Source organism: Hemitrygon akajei, chromosome 8 (assembly GCF_048418815.1).
Source record: "Hemitrygon akajei chromosome 8, sHemAka1.3, whole genome shotgun sequence".
In the NCBI taxonomy this organism is placed as follows: domain Eukaryota; kingdom Metazoa; phylum Chordata; class Chondrichthyes; order Myliobatiformes; family Dasyatidae; genus Hemitrygon; species Hemitrygon akajei.
In genome coordinates, this window is record NC_133131.1 from 72203796 (window position 1) to 72225723 (window position 21928).

Below are 21928 nucleotides of genomic sequence, written 5' to 3' on the forward strand. Positions count from 1 at the left end.
GTCACCTTATGTACAGACACTCACGTGTCTAGAGTCACTTTATGGGCATACAATTAATCTGTATATAAGCTGTCTTTTTGAGTTTTTTTAACCTTATTGTGTTGTACTTTTTTTTGGCTGCATCCAGAGTGACCATTATCTCATTCTCCTTTATACTTGTGTACTGGTATGATATTAACCGATCTTGAATCTTGGACATATCCTGTGGAATCGCAGTCATGGGTCACATATGCTTTTACAACACTTGTCCCAGCTCTTCACATCATTTTGATCACTATAGTCAATATAACTATTGATCCCTCTGTTAAAAGTTTTCCAAAGCCACCAAGGCAATTCCGTATGGATTAGAGATGAGGCCACTGGTATTTTAGCCAGTGTCTGAGTAAAATCGGAGGTACAAAGGGTCTTCGGAGTCCTCGTGCAGGATTCCCTGAAGCTTAATTTGCTGGCTCAGTCAGTGGTACTGAAGGCAAATGCAATGTTGGCATTCATTTCGAGAGGACTAGAATACAAAAACAGGATATGGTGCTGATGCTTTAAAAAGCATTGGTCAGATCACACTTGGACTATAGTGAATAGTTCCTGGCTCCTTATCTACGAAAAGATTTGCTGGCATTGGAGAGGGTCCAGAGGAGGTGCAAGCGACCTATTGCAGGAATGAAATGGTTAATGAATGAGGAGGATTTGATGACTGTGGGCTTGTACTTGCTGGGAGTTTAGAAGAATAGGAGGCATCTCATTGAAACTATGAAAGGTCTCGAGAGAGTGGATATTTCCTATAGTGGGCGAGTATAGGACCAGAGAGCACAGTAGAGGGAAGTCTGTTTAGAAAAGAGAGGAGGAATTCTGTAGCCAGAGGTAAGTGAATCTGTGGAATTCATTGCCACATACGATTGCTGAGTCCATGTCATTGGGTGTATTTCAAGCAGAAGTTGATAGGTTCTTGATTAGGAAGAGCATCAAAGGTTACGGAGAGAAGTGTGATTGAAAGGGGTAATAAATCAGCCATGATGGAATGGCAGAATCGACTCAGTGGCCCAAGTGGACTCATTTTGCTCTTATGTTTTAAAGGCTGACGGCCATAGGAGTAGTTGTCCAATCACTCGATTCGAGCATGATGCTCTCCTAAGGGGTTGTCTGTTAGTGGGTTTTAAGGTGGCTTTAGAAGCCGATCTGGGATCCACATATTGTGTTGCAGTGTGGGCAATGGCTTACTGGAGAATGTCTGTCCATGACTTTGTTTAACGTTGGGTGGCTGATGCATGGGCAGCCTCCACACGATCAGGGTCCAGTGGCGTGGAACGCAAGATGACTGGGGGCCCTTCACTGCTGCAGGATTCATCTGTCTTCATGGCCGTTGTGACGTGTCTTCATCTTCCACCAGCTCCACCATTGAGTTCTTGATTGGATCGCTCTTTGTCTGGACCCTCCCCGTTTACCTGGCCAAGCTCCAGACGGTATCGCACTTGGTAACTCAGGAACTCACAAGCCTTGTCATGGTGACGAGGTGTTGGACCCTGGAGAAATCCCTTTGTAATTGGTGAAGCATTATCCCATCATCTGCTTCTACCAGGAGTGCAGGTACCTGCCTTACTGAGGTAGAATATAACACCTTTGATATTTGCTGGATCAAATCACTTTGCAGCCACCTTTTTGCATGACTTGAAACAAAACTCTCTTCTGGATTCTGGTAACATTGCAGTGGCCTCCACAGAGCCAACCAAAGCTGGTATTTTCTTTTTTTCAAAATGTATTTTTACAATCGCAAGACCTTGCTGGACATTGAGAACTTAAAGTACTACAAGTTAGTGAGAACTCGTTGGTGAAGAAACGGGAGGAGCTGGACTCAGCATTGCTGCCTGCTACAGAAAGGAGTCAGAGTCAGTGTGTCGTCCAACGGCAAGTGACTGTCTTAGATGTTTTCCTTGTTGGACATTGGTAACGTGGAATTCTGCAAGACCAGTTCACCGGTCTGTTGGCGGGAACGATGGCGAAAGAGCTGCCTGGCCTCAGTTGTGTCAACTAGGCCTCATGCCACGGTGTTGCCTGTTTGCAGCTGCCCAGGTGGGAAGTGTTGGTTGGGGGTGGTGTGGTGTGGCCTCCATGTCAGTGTCGGTGCTGCCCTCCAGTGTTCACTCTGTGGAAGGCACGCTGGATTGCTTTTTCCCTGACTTGCTCTTGCCAGCAGTATTTGTGGATTCAGGGGTTTGGGCTGTATACTGCTGTGTCACTGTACTTTACTGCTATCTTATACGTGCTATATGAGCTTTCATTTGACTGTTTACATGGGCACTCACGTATGGTTGAGTGATAGTTAAACTTGAATTTGAATATCTAAACTGACCACTGAAGCATCAGTCTGACATGGAGTACCCAGAAACGTAATTCCTCTCATGTCTTTCACCCTAGTTTGTTACCAATTGGAACAAAACTGATGCACATTTCTTGCATAAATTGTTCTAATCTTTCAAAAGGTCCACTAAAATCCATCGAGCCAAAGCCAGGGACCCATTAGGGACATTAAAAAAAAACTCTTAGAAAGGCACAAGGATGGTCAAAAAATGGGAGGGTTATGGGGGAGGGGAGGGTTAGATTGACCTTTGAGTAGGTTAAAAGGTCGGCACAACATCTTGGGCCGAAGGGCCTGTACTGTGCTGGATGTATGTATGTTGTGGATAGTACCGAACAATTGTAATTGATTTTAAAAAAAAATCTTGGTTAAACCAACTATAGAGCTAGAAACATATTTTAAATATTCAAAGAATTTTGAAAAGGTTTCTAATTCAAATTGGTTCCAGTTTTTACTTTTAACTCTTTTGCTGGTCACCAGGTCAACAGTTAACTTGTTTACTGCCCATCACACTGGCATTCAGGGCAGCAGGTGGTGTTCAGGGAATCCCTCATTGTGTCAGTAGCTTTCTTTTGATTTTTCACTCCTGTCATTCATGCAAAACCCGAGTGGGTACTCAGGAATACCTCAGATGGAGAAGGATTCTTCATTGCTGTTTCCGTAACAATTTTGTTTTGCCAGTCAGGGTTGTTAGTCCTGAGCTGAACCCCCGAACCTGGAGGTCCAGTGGACCACTCTTAGTCGACCTCCACCCTTTGACCTGTTTGGCATGGGTAGCATAAAGCCCTGACTCCAACCAACGTAGCTCTCCAGGTCATTGAGGCACACAAGCCCCCAAACCCTACAACAAGGTCCAGCTCCAGATTTTTCCTCAGGGCTTACTCCCGAAACCTTCCCCATCAGTGAGCAGAGCCACAAGGCAGCAGAGGTTTGAGATCAGAGTTTTCCTTCCAGATGAGCTGCCAACCACAGCTGATGAGCCCCATCTGCCCGAAGCGACTGGTTTTAAGGTGCTGGTAACACGTACGACAAGCTGGAGGAACTCAGCAGGTCGGGCAGCATCCATGGAAACGAACAGTCAATGTTTTGGGCCGAGACCCCTCCTCAGTCCTGACGAAGGGTTTCAGCCCGAAACGTTGACTGTTCATTTCCACGGATGCTACCCGACCTGCTGAGTTCCCCCAGTGTGTTGTGCCTGTTGCTTTGACCCCAGCATCTGCAGAGTACTTTGTGCCAGTAACCTGCCTTTGCTCCTTCTCCTGTCAGTAGAAATGGTTCTGCCAGGATTAGTAGCAAAGCCACATGTGGAGGCCATTTGCTGGACCTGGTTGTCCAACCTTAAGGAATCAGCACTTATTGGGCAAGATTTTTAAAAATGCACATTTCAGGAATTAAGTGTTTAAAGTCTTGAAAGTCAAGTTCAAGTTCTAGTTTATTGTCAGTCAACTGTGCATGTGTGTACTGCCAAACTAAACCAAGTTCCACAGGACCAAGGTGCACAGCACAGTACATAAACTTACACATGAAGTAATATTCCCACTAGTAAATTAGCATATAATAAGGTACATATATGATACAAGTTTAAAAAGTAAACGGTATAACGCTGCTGGTGTTTCCTCTGTGATGGGACCTGGGTAGTGGCAGGGAGTTCGGGAGGCTTGTGGCCTCGGTGAAAAAGGTAGTTTCACTTCAACTCAAAAGTTGTTGGAAAATGCATGAACGTGCACCTTGGTAGTAGAAATAAATGTGCAGACTAAGGGAGAAAATCCAGGAATCTGAGATGCAGAGGGACTTGGGAGTCCTTGTGCAGAACACCCTGAAGGTTAACTTGCAGGTAGAGTCAGTGGTGAGGAAGGCAAATGCCATGTTAGCATTCATTTCAAGAGGTCTAGAATACAAGAGCAGGGATGTGATGCTGAGGCTTTATAAGGCACTGGCGAGGCCTCACCTTGAGTATCGTGAACAGTTTTGGTTCCCTCATCTACGAAGAGATGTGCTGGCATTGCAGAGGTTCTAGAGGAGGTTCACAGGGATGATTCCAGGAATGAAGGGTTTATCATACAAGGAATGTTTGATAGTTCTGGGTCTGTACTCACTGGAAATTTAGATGGATAAAGGGGATCTCATTGAAACCTTTCGAATGTTGAAAGGCCTAGACAGAGTAGATGTGGAAAGGATGTTTCCCATGGTGGGAGAGTCTGGGACAAGAGGCCACAGCCTCAGGATAGTGAGGCGTCCATTTAAAACAGAGATGCAGAGACATTTCTTAAGCCGGAGGGTGGTGAATTTGTGGAATTTGTTGCCACATGCAGCTGTCGAGGCCAGGTCATTGGGTGTATTTAAGGCAGAGATTGATAGCTTCTTGATTAGATATGGCATCAAGGGTTACGGGGAGAAGGCCAAGAACTGGGTTGACAAGGAGATAAAAGAAAGGATCAGTCATGATTGAATGGTGGAGCAGACTTGATGGGCCAGATGGCCTAATTCTGCTTCGATGTCTGATGGTCTAACGGTCCTTATCCTAATGCTGCGGTACCTCCTGCCTGATAGTGGTGGGGGGGGGGGGGGGGTGAGGTCAAAGGGATTGTTAGACGGATGGGAGGGATCGCTGACAATGCTAAGGACCCTGCATTTACAGTGCTCCTGATAAATATCTCTGGATAGAAGAGAAACAGCAATGATCCCCGAAGCAGTCTTCAGGAACTTGCATTCAGATGCCTTGTAATTCCTGTAGCAGATTGTTCAAAAAATATAATTTTGAACTTTTATTTTTGTATTTATTGTTCACTAACGACCCTTTCAAATTGTCATGCGACAGAAATGGAACATCAATCGTTTAACGTTCGAGTACGATTCTGAGCCATTTGGCAAGGAACGCGATGCAGCCATCAGGAAGCTGGCCAGTGAAGCTGGAGTGGAGGTCATCGTCAAGATTTCACACACGTTGTACGATTTGGACAAGTATGTGCAACTAAATATTTACACAGATGTAGAGAATTAAATGATATTGTAAAGTTAACATTGAACAAGGGGGCAGAATAAATGGAATGTCAGCCACACTCAGGGTGGAGGAACAACACCTGATATTCCATCTGGGTAGCCACCAACCTGATGGCATGAACATTGATTTCTCTAACATCTGCTAATGCCCCTCCTCCCTTTCTTACCCCGTTCCTTATTTATTTATTTCCCCCCTCTCTCTCTGTCCCTCTCACACTCACTCCTTACCTTGCACGGTTGACTGAATCAGAGTCTGGTTTATTGTCACTGGCCTACACCATGAAGTCTGTTAATCTGCAGCAGCAGTACACTGCAATACAAAGTAATTACAATAAGTGTGTGGGTGTATGCACGCACACTCACACACGTGTGTGATTCAGTAGTGCAAAAAGAGAGGGAAAAAATTACTGAGGTCGTGTTCATGTGTTCAATGTCCATTCAGAAATTTGATGGCAGAGGGAAAGAAGCTGTTCCTGAAATGTTGAGTGTGTGCCTTCAGGCTCCTGTGCATCCTCCCTGATGGTAGCAACGAGAAGAGGGCATGTCCTGTGTGATGGTGGATGTCCCATTTTTTTTGAGACATTGCCTTCTGAAGGTGTTCTGAATGCTCTGGAGGCTGGTACCCATGGTAGAGATAGAATGACAATAAATTTAAGTCTGAGTTTATGTAGAGCAGATAATTGACTTTCAAGTTAAGTATCGACAGATCAGATAAAATGAATGTGGACCCAGTTGTGGATTATTTTTGCTATGTTCATGTTATTTTTGCAGAATAATTGAGTTGAATGAAGGACAACCACCATTAACCTACAAACGATTCCAGACACTGATCAGCCAGATAGATCCACCGGAGGCACCTGTAGAAACAATCGATCAAGGAACTATTGGGAAATGCACAATACTGGTGCTCGATGAGCACAATGAAAAATATGGAGTCCCATCACTGGAAGAACTTGGTATGCCTGACTGTATGCACTCTGTTGTTGAGAATGATCTTTTGCCTTTCTGTCAATCTACCAGTAGGCCATAAGTCTCAATCCTATTCTGCTACCTTTTCCTCATATCCTAATCAAGAACCCACTTTAAATATACCCAATGACTTGGCCCCCACAGCCGCCTGTGGCAATGAAGTCCACAGATTCTCTACTCTCTGGCTAAAGAAATTCCTCCTCATCTCTGTTCCAAACGGACATCTTCCTATTCTGAGGCTGTGCCCTCTGGTCCCACTATAGGCCATGCTTTCTTCTTGCTGCTGCCATCAGGAAGGAGGTACAGGAGCTTCAGGGCTCACACCACTAGGTTCAGGAACAGTTATTACCCCTCAACCATCTGGCTCTTGAACCAGAGGGGATAACTTCACTCAACTTCAACCACCCCATCACTGAACTGTTCCCACAACTTATGGACTCACTTTCAAGGACTCTTCCTCTCATGTTCTCAATATTCATTGTTTGTCTGTCTATTTATTTATTTATCTATTTATTTACTTACTTACCTGTTGTATTTGCCCAGTTTGCTGTCTTTTGTACCTTGGTTGTTTGTTGGCCCTGTTGGGTGCGGTCTTTGATCGATTCTATAATGGTTCTGGATTTACAGTGACTGTAAGGAAACACATCACAGGGTTGTATATGGTGCATACAGTACATACACTGGTAAAGGTTCAAAGTACATGTATGGGTTACAGCTCGGGAATTCATTCTCCCACTGGCAACCCTGAAACAAAGAAACACTGTGGAACCCGTTTAAGAAACCATCAAACACCCAATGTGCGAAAACAGAACAAATAGCACAAATAGTGAAATAAAAACGTACAATACATAGAACATCAAACCAGGAGTCTGGGAGTATTCCCTTTAGTTCAGTTCAGCGCAATGCCCCTAGCCCAGGGAAGTTCTTCACTAAAGCGCCCCAGTCCGCAAAGTGGTCAAACCGCTCAAAAACAACTAAACAAGTCCTGGAGTAGATCCACCATGAACCTCAAAGTCCCCCAAAACAAGTCCACAGCTGATCAATGTGGACCCCAAGACTCGTCTACTTTCCTCTGACAGCAGCTAGCGAGAGTGGAAGGAAGACTGGTCAAACACAGGTGGATGGTGATGAACACCTGCCTGTCCTCTGCTCTTGCCCTCATTGACTTCATCCTTTCTGGATTCCTCGTTTGGAGAGGAGCAATGGAGTTAATTGTGGGCTCCGAGCTGCACCCCAAAACACACCATCAAAATGTAAATCACAGGCTCCCGTCACACACAGCTTAGTCGTAGAATCATATTTGAAAGAAGAAGTAGTTTTGTGAACTGTCTGCAGGACGTCACTATTGTTCACTAGCACTATCGTCCCTACAGAATAAATTTAATTTGAAGTTTAAACTTTATAGCAAACATCCTCCACTCTATCTGGGCTGTTCAATATTTGAAAGGTTTCAATGAGATCCATATGAATAACATGTAGCAAAGGTTAGTGTAACTTGGTTCGATAACGTTCTTTGATGTCTACGTTGGTCAGGGGATTAATTGTTTCAGAATCAGAAGCAGGTTTATTCTCGCTGACGTATGTCATGAAATTTGTTGTTTTGCTGCAGCAGTTCAGTGATTTGTAAAATAAAGAGAGCAAAATAGTGAGGTAGTGTTCGTTGGTTCCTGGAGTGTTTCCCCACCAAATAGTGAGGTAGTGTTTGTTGGTTCATGAGTGTGGAGAAATCTGCTGGTGGGGAGGAAGAAGCTGTTGCTAGGTCATTGATTGTGTGTCTTCAGGCTCCTGACGGTAGCAATGAGAAAGCGGGTATGTGCTAGGTGGTGAGGGCCCTTAATGATGGATACCACCATCCTCTGCAGGTGTCCTCGATGCTGGGGAGTCTGTTGCCCATGATGGAGGCTGAATGCATTTTCAACATTGTGCAGCTTTTCCCGATTGTGTGTAGTGGCTCCTCCAACCGACCATGAACAAGGTTATCTGTAATGGAAGTGGAAATGGTGCCATGTCAAAAGGGACAGCCAATCTAATTCCACTCGATTCTTGCAGAAAGTTTGAAATTTAAACTAACACACACACACACAGAAAATGCTGGAGCAACTCAGCTGGTCAGGTAGCATCTATGGAGAGGAATAAACTGCCAACGTTTCAGGCCAAGACCCTTCTTCAGGACTGGAAAGGGAGGGGGGAAGATGCCAGAATACAAAGGTGGAGGGGGGAGAGGGAAAGGAGGACTAGCTAGAAGGTAATGGGTGAAGCCGGATGAGTGGGAAAGCTGTAGCGCTGGAAAGGAAGGAATCTGAAAGAGCAGATCTAACCCTTGATAAAGAATTAGAGATCGCAGCTCTAATCCTTGCTGTGTCTTCGCCATTCCCTCTGACCTTCCATTCTCTGAGGTGGAGCGTTCTGCCCCCTTTACTCACACTTCAGTGAGTTCCACTCCCTCAGTGATTCCATTGTCCATTTGTCCCTCCCGGCACCTACCTCTAACTATACAATTTGCCAGAATTTGTGGCAATTATAAGCATAGGCTGGTTCAGTTAAGCTTCTGGTCTAGGTGAATGACATACACTCAGTGAGTGTATGTACGTGGTCTTCTGTGGCTGTAGCCCACCCACTTCAAAGTTCAACATGTGTGTTCAGAGATGCTCTTCTGCACACCATTGGTTATCAAATAAAGCATGGTTATTTGAGTTATCTGAACCAGTCTGCCCATTCTCCTCCACCCTCTCTCATTAACAAGGCATTTTCACTCACAGAACTGCCACTTACTGGCTGTTTTTAGTTTTTCACTCCATTCTCTGTAAACTCTAAGGACCATTGTGCATGAAAATCCCAGGAGATCAGCAGTTTCTGAGATACTCAAACCACCCCCTCTGGCACCAACAATATGGTCAAAGTCACTGAGATCACATTTCTTCCCTGTTCTGATGTTCGGTCTGAACAACAACTGAACCTCTTGACCATGCCTACGTGCTTTTGTGCATTGAGTTGCTGCCACATGATTGGCTCATTGGATATTTGCATTAATGAGCAGATGTACAGGTTACATAATAAAATGGCCACTGACTGCATCAATGACTGGGACTTCCCTATGGTAATATAATCGACTGTCAGGGGCAGGTGGCCAGGGCTTTCATGTTTGACGTAATCTGTCTGTCTTCTGGTTTATTGAAGAGGATTAAGGTAGTTCCTGACTATCAATTGTTTCGGGATAATATTGGAAGTCTTTGGGTGTATTGTAACAAAATTGAATTGGGAGAGGTTGTTTGGCCAGTGGAAGACTTTGATAGCTGTTGAGATCAGACAACAGGATCTATCAATCATTATAATCCCAAATCAATAATTGGCCTTATCAAGTCAGTGAGTATATTTAAAGTGGAGGTTGATAGGTTCTCGATTGTCAAAGGTTACTGGAAGAAGACAGGAGAATGGGATTGAGAGGGATAATAAATCGGCCAGAAGAAGACTTGATGGGCCAAATGGCCAAGTTCTGCTTCTATGTCTTATGGTCTTATCCCAAAGCGAAGCTCAAACTATATTAATTTAACCATGGATATTTGACTGAATATTAATTGATTGCTTGACGTTTGTCTTAATAGGTTTTGATACTGAAGGTCTGAATCCAGCTGTGTGGCCGGGTGGAGAAACCGAGGCTCTAACTCGTCTTGAAAAACATTTAGAACGAAAGGCAAGTAACTTTTTTTTTGAGGGATTACGTTCAGCTTCCTCAATATTGGGAGCAGTACTTAGCTTAGCTCAGTAGTTTGTGGGACAGGTGGGATAATGCTAAAGGCCCATCCATCCCACAATCCCTTTGACCCCACCACCATCAGGCATTGGGACAAGAGCTGTCAGGATGGAAAACCGCTTCTTCCCCCAGACCGTAAGACTATTGGACTCCCTGCCACCCCCCCTTCCTTTGTGTATGAAGCACCAGGAGCATTATGCTGTTTACTTTTTAACTTGTGTCGTAAATGCACCTCATGCTGAATGTCGATCTTCTGGAATATATTTTAATACTTGCTAATTTATTTGTGTGTGAGTTGTATTTATTTATTTAGAGAGGGTGGAATAGCCCCTTTCAGCTTTTGAACTGCACCATCCAGCAACCCCGGACAAACAGGATTGAACCTAATAATGGGACAATTTACAATGACCAATTAACCAACTACAAGTACATATTTAGAGTGTGTGAGGAAACCAGAGGGATTGGAGGAAACTGTGCATTCCACAGGAGGGGGTGGGGGGGGTGTAAAGTCTCGTTACGGAGGGCGCTGGGATTGAACTCTGAACCCCAGTGCCCCGAGCATTGCACTAGCTGCTACACTACCATGGTGCCTGCTGTGTTTGGCACCTCGGTCCGGAGGAACTTTGTTTCGTTTGGCTGTATACGTGTTACAGTTGAATGACAATAACCCTGAGCTGTCCCAGTGAACAAGGTTGAGAGAGACTCCCATGGGGACTGGGTGAAGTTTGTATGAGTGCCCAGCTGTGATTTAAGAGGAGGCTGAACATTGGTAAAATATTTGAACTTTGATATTACAATATTTTGATCATCTACTTCTCTTGCAGGCGTGGGTAGCAAGCTTTGAGAGGCCCAAAATGAATGCCTTTTCACTGCTGGCAAGTCCCACAGGGCTCAGTCCTTATCTCCGATTTGGTTGTCTGTCCTGCCGCCTCTTCTATTTCAAGCTAACAGATTTGTATAAAAAAGTAAGTTAAGACTGCATCTTACTATAAGATCATTAGTGATAGGGGCTGTCCCCAACAATTTGAGATCAAAGTAAATTTATTTTTCAGTGCATATGTGTCACCTCTGAGATTCATTTCATTGGGACATTCACAGAAAATTGACAAAATGCAGCAGAATGTATGAAAATTATACATAAACGAGGAGAAACAATCAATGTGTAAAATACAAATTGTGTAAAATGAACAAATAAATAATACTGAGAGCTTTAGTTGTAGAGTCCTTGAAAGTGAGTCCATTGGGTTGTGGAATGAGTTCAGTGTTGTGGTGAGTGAAGTTGTCCACACTGGTTCAGGAGCCTGATGGTTGAGAGGTAATAACTCTTCCTGAACCTGCTAGTGTGGGATCTGAGGCTCCTGTACCTCCTACCTGATGGTAATTGTGAGAAGAGAGCATGGCCTGGATGGAGGGGATCCTTGATGGGTGTCTCTTTCTTGGGTGCTCCCTGTAAATGTGCTCAGTGGTGGGGAGGGCTTTTCCTGTGCTGGACTGGGCTGTGTCCACCATTTTCACTGGGCTTCTCTATTCCTGGGCATTGATGTTTCCATACCAGACTGTAATGCAGTCAGGGTGCTCTGCAATGCACATCTTTAGAATCACTTTGAGGTCATGGTATACCAGTAGTATTCAAGTATAATCCTTCCCCGTATCTCTTGGAAACATGGAAAAATGACCTGAGAAACAAAGAAAGAAAGAAAGAGTGTGAGTGTGAGTGTACAAAATTCTCTTTCTAAAACCCATATAGACAGAATATATAAATACGTAACTAGCTACAGTATTTTAAGAGCAGCACACACAAAATGCTGAAGGAACTCAGCTGATCAGACAGCATCGATTGAAATGGTTCGGGTGGAGGGCCTTTACCAGGACTGGAAAGGAAAGGGGAAGGAGCCAGAATGAGAACGTGGGGTAGGGAAAGGGGGACAGCTTGGTTGACGGTGGGTGAGACCAGGTGAGGGAGAGGTGGGTGGGTGAAGTGAGAAGCTGGGAGGTGGTAAGTGGGAAAGGTAACAGGCTGGAGAAGGAAGAACAAGAAGGAATTGTTATTGTAATAGTTAGTATATGGGAATAGTTCTCATTCAACCTGAGTACTTTGATTAATTTTGGATAACAACATCACCCCACATAGATTTTTGTTTGAAAGTGCTGGATTTTTTCCCCCACAGCAAATGCAGTGCTTTTGAGCTGAGTGCAAAGCTAGAAGTCAGAACGTTCACATTGCATAATCTGACGATTGCAGATTTGAGTAAAGTTTTTGTCCCTATTCCCGTATAGTTACCTGGGAAGAAGGCACTGGAAGAGTGGCAGTGGTTTTAAACATTTGCCGTTGCTGCCTTCCGTCTCATTATCCCTGCTCTTTGTAACAAACTAAAATGTAAATATTAATTCTATTTGTCATATGCACATTGAAACGTGCACTGAAGTGTCGTTTGTGTCAAGTTGAGGAGGATTGTGCTGGGAGCAGCCTGCACGTATCACCACCCTTCCTCCGCCAACGTAATATGTCCTTAAGACCATTACACTGCCAGATGTAGGAGCAGATTTAGGCCATTGAATCTGCTCTGCCTATCCATCTGGCTGATTTATTATCCCTCTCAACCCCATTCTCTAGCCTTTGATACCCTGACTAATCGAGAACCTAGCAACCTCGGTTTTAAATATACTCAATGATTTGGCTTCCGCAGCCATCTGTGGCAATGAATTCCACAGAGTCATTACCATCCTCCTCAACCCTGCCCTCACTCCACTCTGAGGCTGTGCCCTCTGGTCCTACACTCACCCATTGTAGGAAACATCCTCTCCACATCCTCTCTATCTGTGCCCTCTGGTCCTACACTCACCCATTGTAGGAAACATCCTCACTACATCCTCTCTATCTGTGCCCTGTGGTCCTACACTCACCCATTGTAGGAAACATCCTCACTACATCCTCTCTATCTGTGCCCTCTGGTCCTACACTCACCCATTGTAGGAAACATCCTCACTACATCCTCTCTATCTGTGCCCTGTGGTCCTACACTCACCCACTGTAGGAAACATCCTCTCCACATCCTCTCTATCTGTGCCCTCTGGTCCTACACTCACCCACTGTAGGAAACATCCTCACTACATCCTCTATCTAAGCCTTACAATGGTCGATGGGTTTCAGTGAGATCCCCCTACATTGATACGACACCCAACAAACGAACCCCCTTTGTTCTTCTAAACTCCAGGGAGTACAGGCCCAGAGCCATCAAATGTTCCTCTTACATTAACCCTTTCATTTCTGGGTTCATCCACCTCGGCTCTGTTCCAGAGGAGCTTCTATGGTTTGTGGTGTTGCTCAGCAGTTGTTTTGTCTTCCAGGTGAAGAAGAATAGTTCACCTCCACTTTCCCTCTACGGCCAGCTTCTGTGGCGTGAGTTCTTCTACACGGCAGCGACCAATAATCCGAACTTTGACAAGATGGAGGGAAATCCGATCTGCATGCGCATACCGTGGGACAAGAACCCAGTGTCACTGGCCAAGTGGGCGGAAGGGAAAACAGGTTATCCGTGGATCGACGCCATCATGACACAGCTGCGTCAGGAAGGCTGGATCCATCACCTGGCCCGGCACGCTGTGGCCTGCTTCCTGACACGAGGGGACCTCTGGATCAGTTGGGAGGAAGGCATGAAGGTAATGAAAGAGGTTTAGTTGTTATAGAACAGTACAGCACAGTGCAGCCCTTCGGCCCACAATGTTGCACCAACCTTTTAGCTTAGTCCAAGACCAATCTAACCCCTCTATATTCTGCCATCATTGTGCCGAGCGAAAACTTCCTTAACTATCCCTAATGTACCTGCCACTCCCGCCACCCCGGTACCGTGTTCCGCACACCCACCACTCCCTGTGCATGAAATCTCTGATATTCCCCACGTCAGCTTGTCGTGCTGGAGAGGATAGTGAGTCCCTCAGATCCAGAGAGCAAAGCTGACTGGTGTTTGACTCCTGACGTGGGTCACCTGTCTGGCGTTCGGCTCCTGGCAGGGTCACCCGTCTGGCTTTCGCCTCCCGGCACGGGTCACCTGTCTGGCGTTCGGCTCCTGGCAGGGTCACCCGTCTGGCTTTCGCCTCCCGGCACGGGTCACCCGTCTGGCGTTCGGCTCCCGGCACGGGTCACTCGTCTGGCGTTCGGCTCCTGGCAGGGTCACCTGTCTGGCGTTCGGCTCCTGGCAGGGTCACCCGTCTGGCTTTCGCCTCCCGGCATGGGTCACCCGTCTGGCGTTCGGCTCCTGGCAGGGTCACCTGTCTGGCGTTCTGCTCCTGGCAGGGTCACCTGTCTGGCGTTCGGCTCCCAGCACGGGTCACCCGTCTGGCGTTCGGCTCCTGGCAGGGTCACCTGTCTGGCGTTCGGCTCCTGGCAGGGTCACCCGTCTGGCGTTCTGCTCCTGGCAGGGTCACCTGTCTGGCGTTCGGCTCCCGGCACGGGTCACCTGTCTGGCGTTCTGCTCCTGGCAGGGTCACCTGTCTGGCGTTCGGCTCCTGGCAGGGTCACCCGTCTGGCGTCCTGCTCCCGGCACGGGTCACCCGTCTGGCGTTCGGCTCCTGGCAGGGTCACCCGTCTGGCGTTCGGCTCCCGGCGCGGGTCACCTGTCTGGCATTCGGCTCCTGGCAGGGTCACCTGTCTGGCATTCTGCTCCTGGCAGGGTCACCCGTCTGGCGTTCGGCTCCCGGCACGGGTCACCCGTCTGGCGTTCGGCTCCCGGCACGGGTCACCCGTCTGGCGTTCTGCTCCTGGCAGGGTCACCCGTCTGGCGTTCGGCTCCCGGAACGGGTCACCCGTCTGGCGTCCTGCTCCCGGCACGGGTCACCCGTCTGGCGTTCTGCTCCCGGCATGGGTCACCCGTCTGGCGTCCTGCTCCCGGCACGGGTCACCTGTCTGCCGTTCGGCTCCCGGCACGGGTCACCTGTCTGGCGTTCTGCTCCTGGCAGGGTCACTTGTCTTGCGTTCGGCTCCCGGCACGGGTCACCCGTCTGGCGTTCGGCTCCTGGCAGGGTCATCCGTCTGGCGTCCTGCTCCCGGCGCGGGTCACCTGTCTGGCGTTCTGCTCCTGGCAGGTTCACCCGTCTGGCGTTCGGCTCCCGGCGCGGGTCACCCGTCTGGCATTCGGCTCCTGGCAGGGTCACCCGTCTGGCGTTCGGCTCCCGGCACGGGTCACCCGTCTGGCATTCGGCTCCCGGCGCGGGTCACCTGTCTGGCGTTCTGCTCCTGGCAGGTTCACCCGTCTGGCGTTCGGCTCCCGGCGCGGGTCACCCGTCTGGCATTCGGCTCCTGGCAGGGTCACCCGTCTGGCGTTCGGCTCCCGGCACGGGTCACCCGTCTGGCATTCGGCTCCTGGCAGGGTCACCCGTCTGGCGTTCTGCTCCTGGCAGGGTCACCTGTCTGGCGTTCGGCTCCCGGCACGGGTCACCCGTCTGGCGTTCGGCTCCTGGCAGGGTCACCTGTCTGGCGTTCGGCTCCTGGCAGGGTCACCTGTCTGGCTTTCGCCTCCCGGCACAGGTCACCCGTCTGGCATTCGGCTCCCGGCACGGGTCACCCGTCTGGCGTTCTGCTCCTGGCAGGTTCACCTGTCTGGCGTTCTGCTCCTGGCAGGTTCACCCGTCTGGCGTCCTGCTCCCGGCACGGGTCACCCGTCTGGCGTCCTGCTCCTGGCAGGGTCACCCGTCTGGCGTTCGGCTCCCGGCACGGGTCACCTGTCTGGCATTCTGCTCCTGGCAGGGTCACCCGTCTGGCGTTCGGCTCCCGGCGCGGGTCACCTGTCTGGCGTTCTGCTCCTGGCAGGGTCACTTGTCTTGCGTTCGGCTCCCGGCACGGGTCATCCGTCTGGCGTCCTGCTCCCGGCGCGGGTCACCTGTCTGGCGTTCTGCTCCTGGCAGGTTCACCCGTCTGGCGTTCGGCTCCCGGCGCGGGTCACCCGTCTGGCATTCGGCTCCTGGCAGGGTCACCCGTCTGGCGTTCGGCTCACGGCACGGGTCACCCGTCTGGCATTCGGCTCCTGGCAGGGTCACCCGTCTGGCGTTCTGCTCCTGGCAGGGTCACCTGTCTGGCGTTCGGCTCCCGGCACGGGTCACCCGTCTGGCATTCGGCTCCTGGCAGGGTCACCCGTCTGGCGTTCGGCTCCCGGCACGGGTCACCCGTCTGGCATTCGGCTCCTGGCAGGTTCACCCGTCTGGCGTTCTGCTCCTGGCAGGTTCACCTGTCTGGCGTTCGGCTCCCGGCACGGGTCACCCGTCTGGCGTTCGGCTCCCGGCACGGGTCACCCGTCTGGCATTCGGCTCCTGGCAGGGTCACCCGTCTGGCGTTCTGCTCCTGGCAGGTTCACCTGTCTGGCGTTCGGCTCCCGGCACGGGTCACCCATCTGGCGTTCTGCTCCTGGCAGGTTCACCTGTCTGGCGTTCGGCTCCTGGCGCGGGTCACCTGTCTGGCTTTCGCCTCCCGGCACAGGTCACCCGTCTGGCATTCGGCTCCCGGCAGGTTCACCTGTCTGGCGTTCGGCTCCCGGCACGGGTCACCCGTCTGGCGTTCTGCTCCTGGCAGGTTCACCTGTCTGGCGTTCGGCTCCTGGCGCGGGTCACCTGTCTGGCGTTCTGCTCCTGGCAGGTTCACCCGTCTGGCGTTCTGCTCCCGGCATGGGTCACCCGTCTGGCGTCCTGCTCCCGGCACGGGTCACCCGTCTGGCGTCCTGCTCCCGGCATGGGTCACCTGTCTGCCGTTCGGCTCCCGGCACGGGTCACCTGTCTGGTGTTCTGCTCCTGGCAGGGTCACTTGTCTTGCGTTCGGCTCCCGGCACGGGTCATCCGTCTGGCGTCCTGCTCCCGGCGCGGGTCACCTGTCTGGCGTTCTGCTCCTGGCAGGTTCACCCGTCTGGCGTTCGGCTCCCGGCGCGGGTCACCCGTCCGGCATTCGGCTCCTGGCACGGGTCACCCGTCTGGCGTTCTGCTCCTGGCACGGGTCACCCGTCTGGCGTTCGGCTCCCGGCACGGGTCACCCGTCTGGCGTTCTGCTCCTGGCAGGGTCACTTGTCTTGCGTTCGGCTCCCGGCACGGGTCATCCGTCTGGCGTCCTGCTCCCGGCGCGGGTCACCTGTCTGGCGTTCTGCTCCTGGCAGGTTCACCCGTCTGGCGTTCGGCTCCCGGCGCGGGTCACCCGTCCGGCATTCGGCTCCTGGCACGGGTCACCCGTCTGGCGTTCGGCTCCCGGCACGGGTCACCCGTCTGGCATTCGGCTCCTGGCAGGGTCACCTGTCTGGCGTTCGGCTCCCGGCACAGGTCACCCGTCTGGCATTCGGCTCCCGGCACGGGTCACCCATCTGGCGTTCGGCTCCCGGCACGGGTCACCCGTCTGGCGTTCGGCTCCCGGCACGGGTCACCCGTCCGGCATTCGGCTCCTGGCACGGGTCACCCGTCTGGCGTTCTGCTCCTGGCAGGGTCACCTGTCTGGCGTTCGGCTCCCGGCACAGGTCACCCGTCTGGCATTCGGCTCCCGGCACGGGTCACCCGTCTGGCGTTCGGCTCCCGGCACGGGTCACCCGTCCGGCATTCGGCTCCTGGCACGGGTCACCCGTCTGGCGTTCTGCTCCTGGCACGGGTCACCTGTCTGGCGTTTGGCTCCCGGCACGGGTCACCCGTCTGGCGTTCTGCTCCTGGCAGGGTCACCTGTCTGGCGTTCGGCTCCCGGCACAGGTCACCCGTCTGGCATTCGGCTCCCGGCACGGGTCACCCGTCTGGCGTTCTGCTCCTGGCACGGGTCACCCGTCTGGCATTCGGCTCCTGGCAGGGTCACCCGTCTGGCGTTCGGCTCCCAGCGCGGGTCACCTGTCTGGCGTTCTTCTCCTGGCAGGGTCACCCGTCTGGCGTTCGGCTCCTTGCAGGATCACCCGTCTGGCGTTCGGCTCCCGGCACGGGTCACCCGTCTGGCGTTCGGCTCCCGGCACGGGTCACCCGTCTGGCGTTCGGCTCCCGGCACGGGTCACCCGTCTGGCGTTCGGCTCCCGGCACGGGTCACCCGTCTGGCGTCCGGCTCCCGGCACGGGTCACCCGTCTGGCGTCCGGCTCCCGGCACGGGTCACCCGTCTGGCGTCCGGCTCCCGGCACGGGTCACCCGTCTGGCGTCCGGCTCCCGGCACGGGTCACCCGTCTGGCGTCCGGCTCCCGGCACGGGTCACCGTCTGGCGTTCTGCTCCCGGCACGGGTCACCCGTCTGGCGTTCGGCTCCTGACAGGTCGTAAGATCAGGGGGAGGTTCCAGACAAAGAGCGATCCAATCAAAGTCACACCGGTGGAGTTGCTGGAAGATGATGGCACATCACAATACCAGTGAAGGCGGATGAAGGCTGCAGCAGTGAAGGGTCCCCAGACATCTTTCACTCCATGTCACTGACCCCGATGGGTCCAGGGCCGTGTGGCGGCTGCCCATGTGTCAGTCGCACGATGTTAGACGAAGTTACACACTGGTATTCTCCGTTGAGCAGAATGTCAGACTCGACTCGACTCCTGCATCGTGTTACTATACTTTCTCCACTCAGCAGGTTTGTTTTGCTAAACGTGAATACAAACTGTGAACCCGTGTCATTCCAGTTCTCGAGCTGGATTGGGGACTGGGACCACGAGCTGGACTATGACCAGGGGATGGAGGAGGACTGTGGCCAGGGACCCAAGCTGGACTGTTGCCCCTGGACGGGTGCTGGACTGTTGCCTTTGGACATGAGCTGACTGTGAGTGGGGACTGTCGACCCTAGCCGGACTGTGATTGGGGTCCTAGGACCTGAGCTGGACTGTGAATGCAGACTGGGGTCCCGAGACTGTCTGCGAATGCCGAGTGGGGCCCTGAGACAGTCTGCGAATGCAGACTGGAGCCCCGAGCTGGACCGTGTCTAGAGGCCGTGCTGGACTGTAAGCGGTTACCTGCTCTGGACTGTGAGCGGGGACTGGGGATTGGATTTGGTTTGTCTGCATTAAATTCCATCTGCCATTTTTCAGCCCATTTTTCCAGATGAACCAGATCCCTCTGCAAGCGATGACACCCTCCCAGTCTTGGAGTCAGCTGCAAATTTGCGGAATTAATCAACTACATTACCATTCAAATCATTGATATAGATGACAGACAAAAATGGACCCAGCACCGATCCCCGCAGCACTCCACTAGTCACAGGCCTCCAGTCAGAGAGGCAACCACCTACAACCATTCTCTGGCTACTCCCACAAAGCCAATATCTAATCCAATTTGCTATCTCATCTTGAATGCTAAGCGAATGAACCTTCTTAACCAACCTCCCAAGCAGGATATTGTCATAGGCTTTGCTAAAGTCCATGCAGAGACCATCCACTGCCTTGCCTTCGTCCACTTTCCTGGTAACTTCCTTGAAAAACTCCACAAGATTGGTTAGACCAGACCTACTATGCACGAAGCCGTGATGATTATCCTTAATCACTCCACGCTTATCCAATGCTTCCATATCTGTTTCCTAATAGTTCCCCACTACCTTTGTCAGACTCCCCAGCCTATAATTTCCTGGTTTCTGTTTAGAGCCCTTCATAAACAGTGAAACAACATTAGCTGTCGTCAAGTACCACTCCTTTCAGTAAAGATGATTTAAATATCTCTGCTAGGGCCCTGGCAATTTCTACACTTGCCTCCTGTAGGGTCTGAGAGAATACTTTGTCTCCAGATTCCACCCTGGCAGCCAACATCTCTCCCTCTGTAATCTGTACAGGGTCAATGAAGTCAATGGTGCTTTGCCTCACTTCTATAGACTCTGTGTCCATCTCCCAAGTAAACACAGTTGCAAAAAATTCATTTCAGATCTCCCCCATCTCTTTTGGCTCCACACATGGGTTACCATTCTGATTTTTCCATTTGTCCTTGCAATCCTTTTGTTCTTAACATATCTGTGGAATCCCTTATGATTCTGCTTTACCGTCTCTGCCAGGGCAACCTCATGCCTGCTTTTAGTCCTCCTGATTTCTTTCGTAAGTGTTCTCTTGCATTTCTCAATGATGGATGCCACGTTTCTGAGGATCGTTCTTTGGAGGGTGTCCTTGCTGCTGGGGAGGCATGATCGAGCAGACTGAGTTTACAACTTTCTGCAGTTTTTTCTGATCCTGTGCAGTAGCCCCTCCACACCAGACAGTGATGCAGCCAGTAAGAATGCTCTCCACAGTACATCTGTAGAAATTTGAAGAACTCAAATTTGATAGTGCTAACCACTGCACTCTCGCACTCACTCGCACTCAGACGCACTCTTGCACTCACTCGCACTCAAACAGACACACTCTCACACTCTCGCACTCACTCGCACTCAGACGCACTCTCGCACTCACTCGCACTCAGACAGACACACTCTCGCACTCAGACGTACTCTCGCACTCAGACAGACACACTCTCGCACTCACTCGCACTCAGACAGACACACTCTCGCACTCTCGCACTCACTCGCACTCAGACGCGCTCTCGCACTCACTCGCACTCAGACAGACACACTCTCGCACTCAGACGTACTCTCGCACTCAGACAGACACACTCTCGCACTCACTCGCACTCAGACACACTCTCGCACTCAGACAGACACACTCTCTCACTCACTCGCACTCAGACACACTCTCGCACTCAGACAGACACACTCTCGCACTCACTCGCACTCAGACACACTCTCGCACTCAGACAGACACACTCTCGCACTCAGACGCACTCAGACACACTCTCGCACTCAGACGCACTCAGACACACTCTCGGACTCAGATGCACTCTCACACTCACTCGCACTCAGACAGACACACTCTCACACTCAGACGTACTCTCGCACTCAGACAGACACTCTCTCGCACTCAGACAGACGCACTCTCGCACTCAGACAGACGCACTCTCGCACTCAGACAGACACACTCTCGCACTCAGACGTACTCTCGCACTCAGACAGACGTACTCTCGCACTCAGACAGACACACTCTCGCACTCACTCGCACTCAGACGTACTCTCGCACTCAGACAGACACACTCTCGCACTCACTCGCACTCAGACACACTCTCGCACTCAGACAGACACACTCTCTCACTCACTCGCACTCAGACACACTCTCGCACTCAGACAGACACACTCTCGCACTCACTCGCACTCAGACACACTCTCGCACTCAGACAGACACACTCTCGCACTCAGACGCACTCAGACACACTCTCGCACTCAGACGCACTCAGACACACTCTCGGACTCAGACGCACTCTCACACTCACTCGCACTCAGACAGACACACTCTCACACTCAGACGTACTCTCGCACTCAGACAGACACTCTCTCGCACTCAGACAGACGCACTCTCGCACTCAGACAGACGCACTCTCGCACTCAGACAGACACACTCTCGCACTCAGACGTACTCTCGCACTCAGACAGACACACTCTCGCACTCAGACAGACACACTCTCGCACTCACTCGCACTCAGACACACTCTCGCACTCAGACGTACTCTCGCACTCAGACGTACTCTCGCACTCAGACAGACACACTCTCGCACTCACTCGCACTCAGATGTACTCTCGCACTCAGACACACACTCTCACACTCACTCGCACTCAGACACACTCTCGCACTCAGACACACTCTCGCACTCAGACGTACTCTCGCACTCAGACGTACTCTCACACTCAGACAGACACACTCTCGCACTCACTCGCACTCAGACAGACACACTCTCACACTCACTCGCACTCAGACACACTCTCGCACTCAGACGTACTCTCGCACTCAGACGTACTCTCGCACTCAGACAGACACACTCTCGCACTCACTCGCACTCAGACAGACACACTCTCACACTCACTCGCACTCAGACACACT

At 51.0% G+C, this 21928-nt stretch overlaps 1 protein-coding gene across 1 annotated transcript in view; it reads left to right on the top strand.

The window, feature by feature from the left end:
- The window catches only part of LOC140731981 (cryptochrome-1-like), a 200038-nt gene that overhangs the window by 27583 nt on the left and 150527 nt on the right, over positions 1 to 21928 (top strand). The window contains exons 3-7 of the mRNA XM_073054031.1: positions 5169 to 5311; positions 6122 to 6306; positions 9922 to 10010; positions 10895 to 11035; positions 13419 to 13730. Coding sequence (XP_072910132.1) covers positions 5169 to 5311; positions 6122 to 6306; positions 9922 to 10010; positions 10895 to 11035; positions 13419 to 13730 — 870 coding nt within the window. The remainder of the gene's footprint in view (positions 1 to 5168; positions 5312 to 6121; positions 6307 to 9921; positions 10011 to 10894; positions 11036 to 13418; positions 13731 to 21928) is intronic.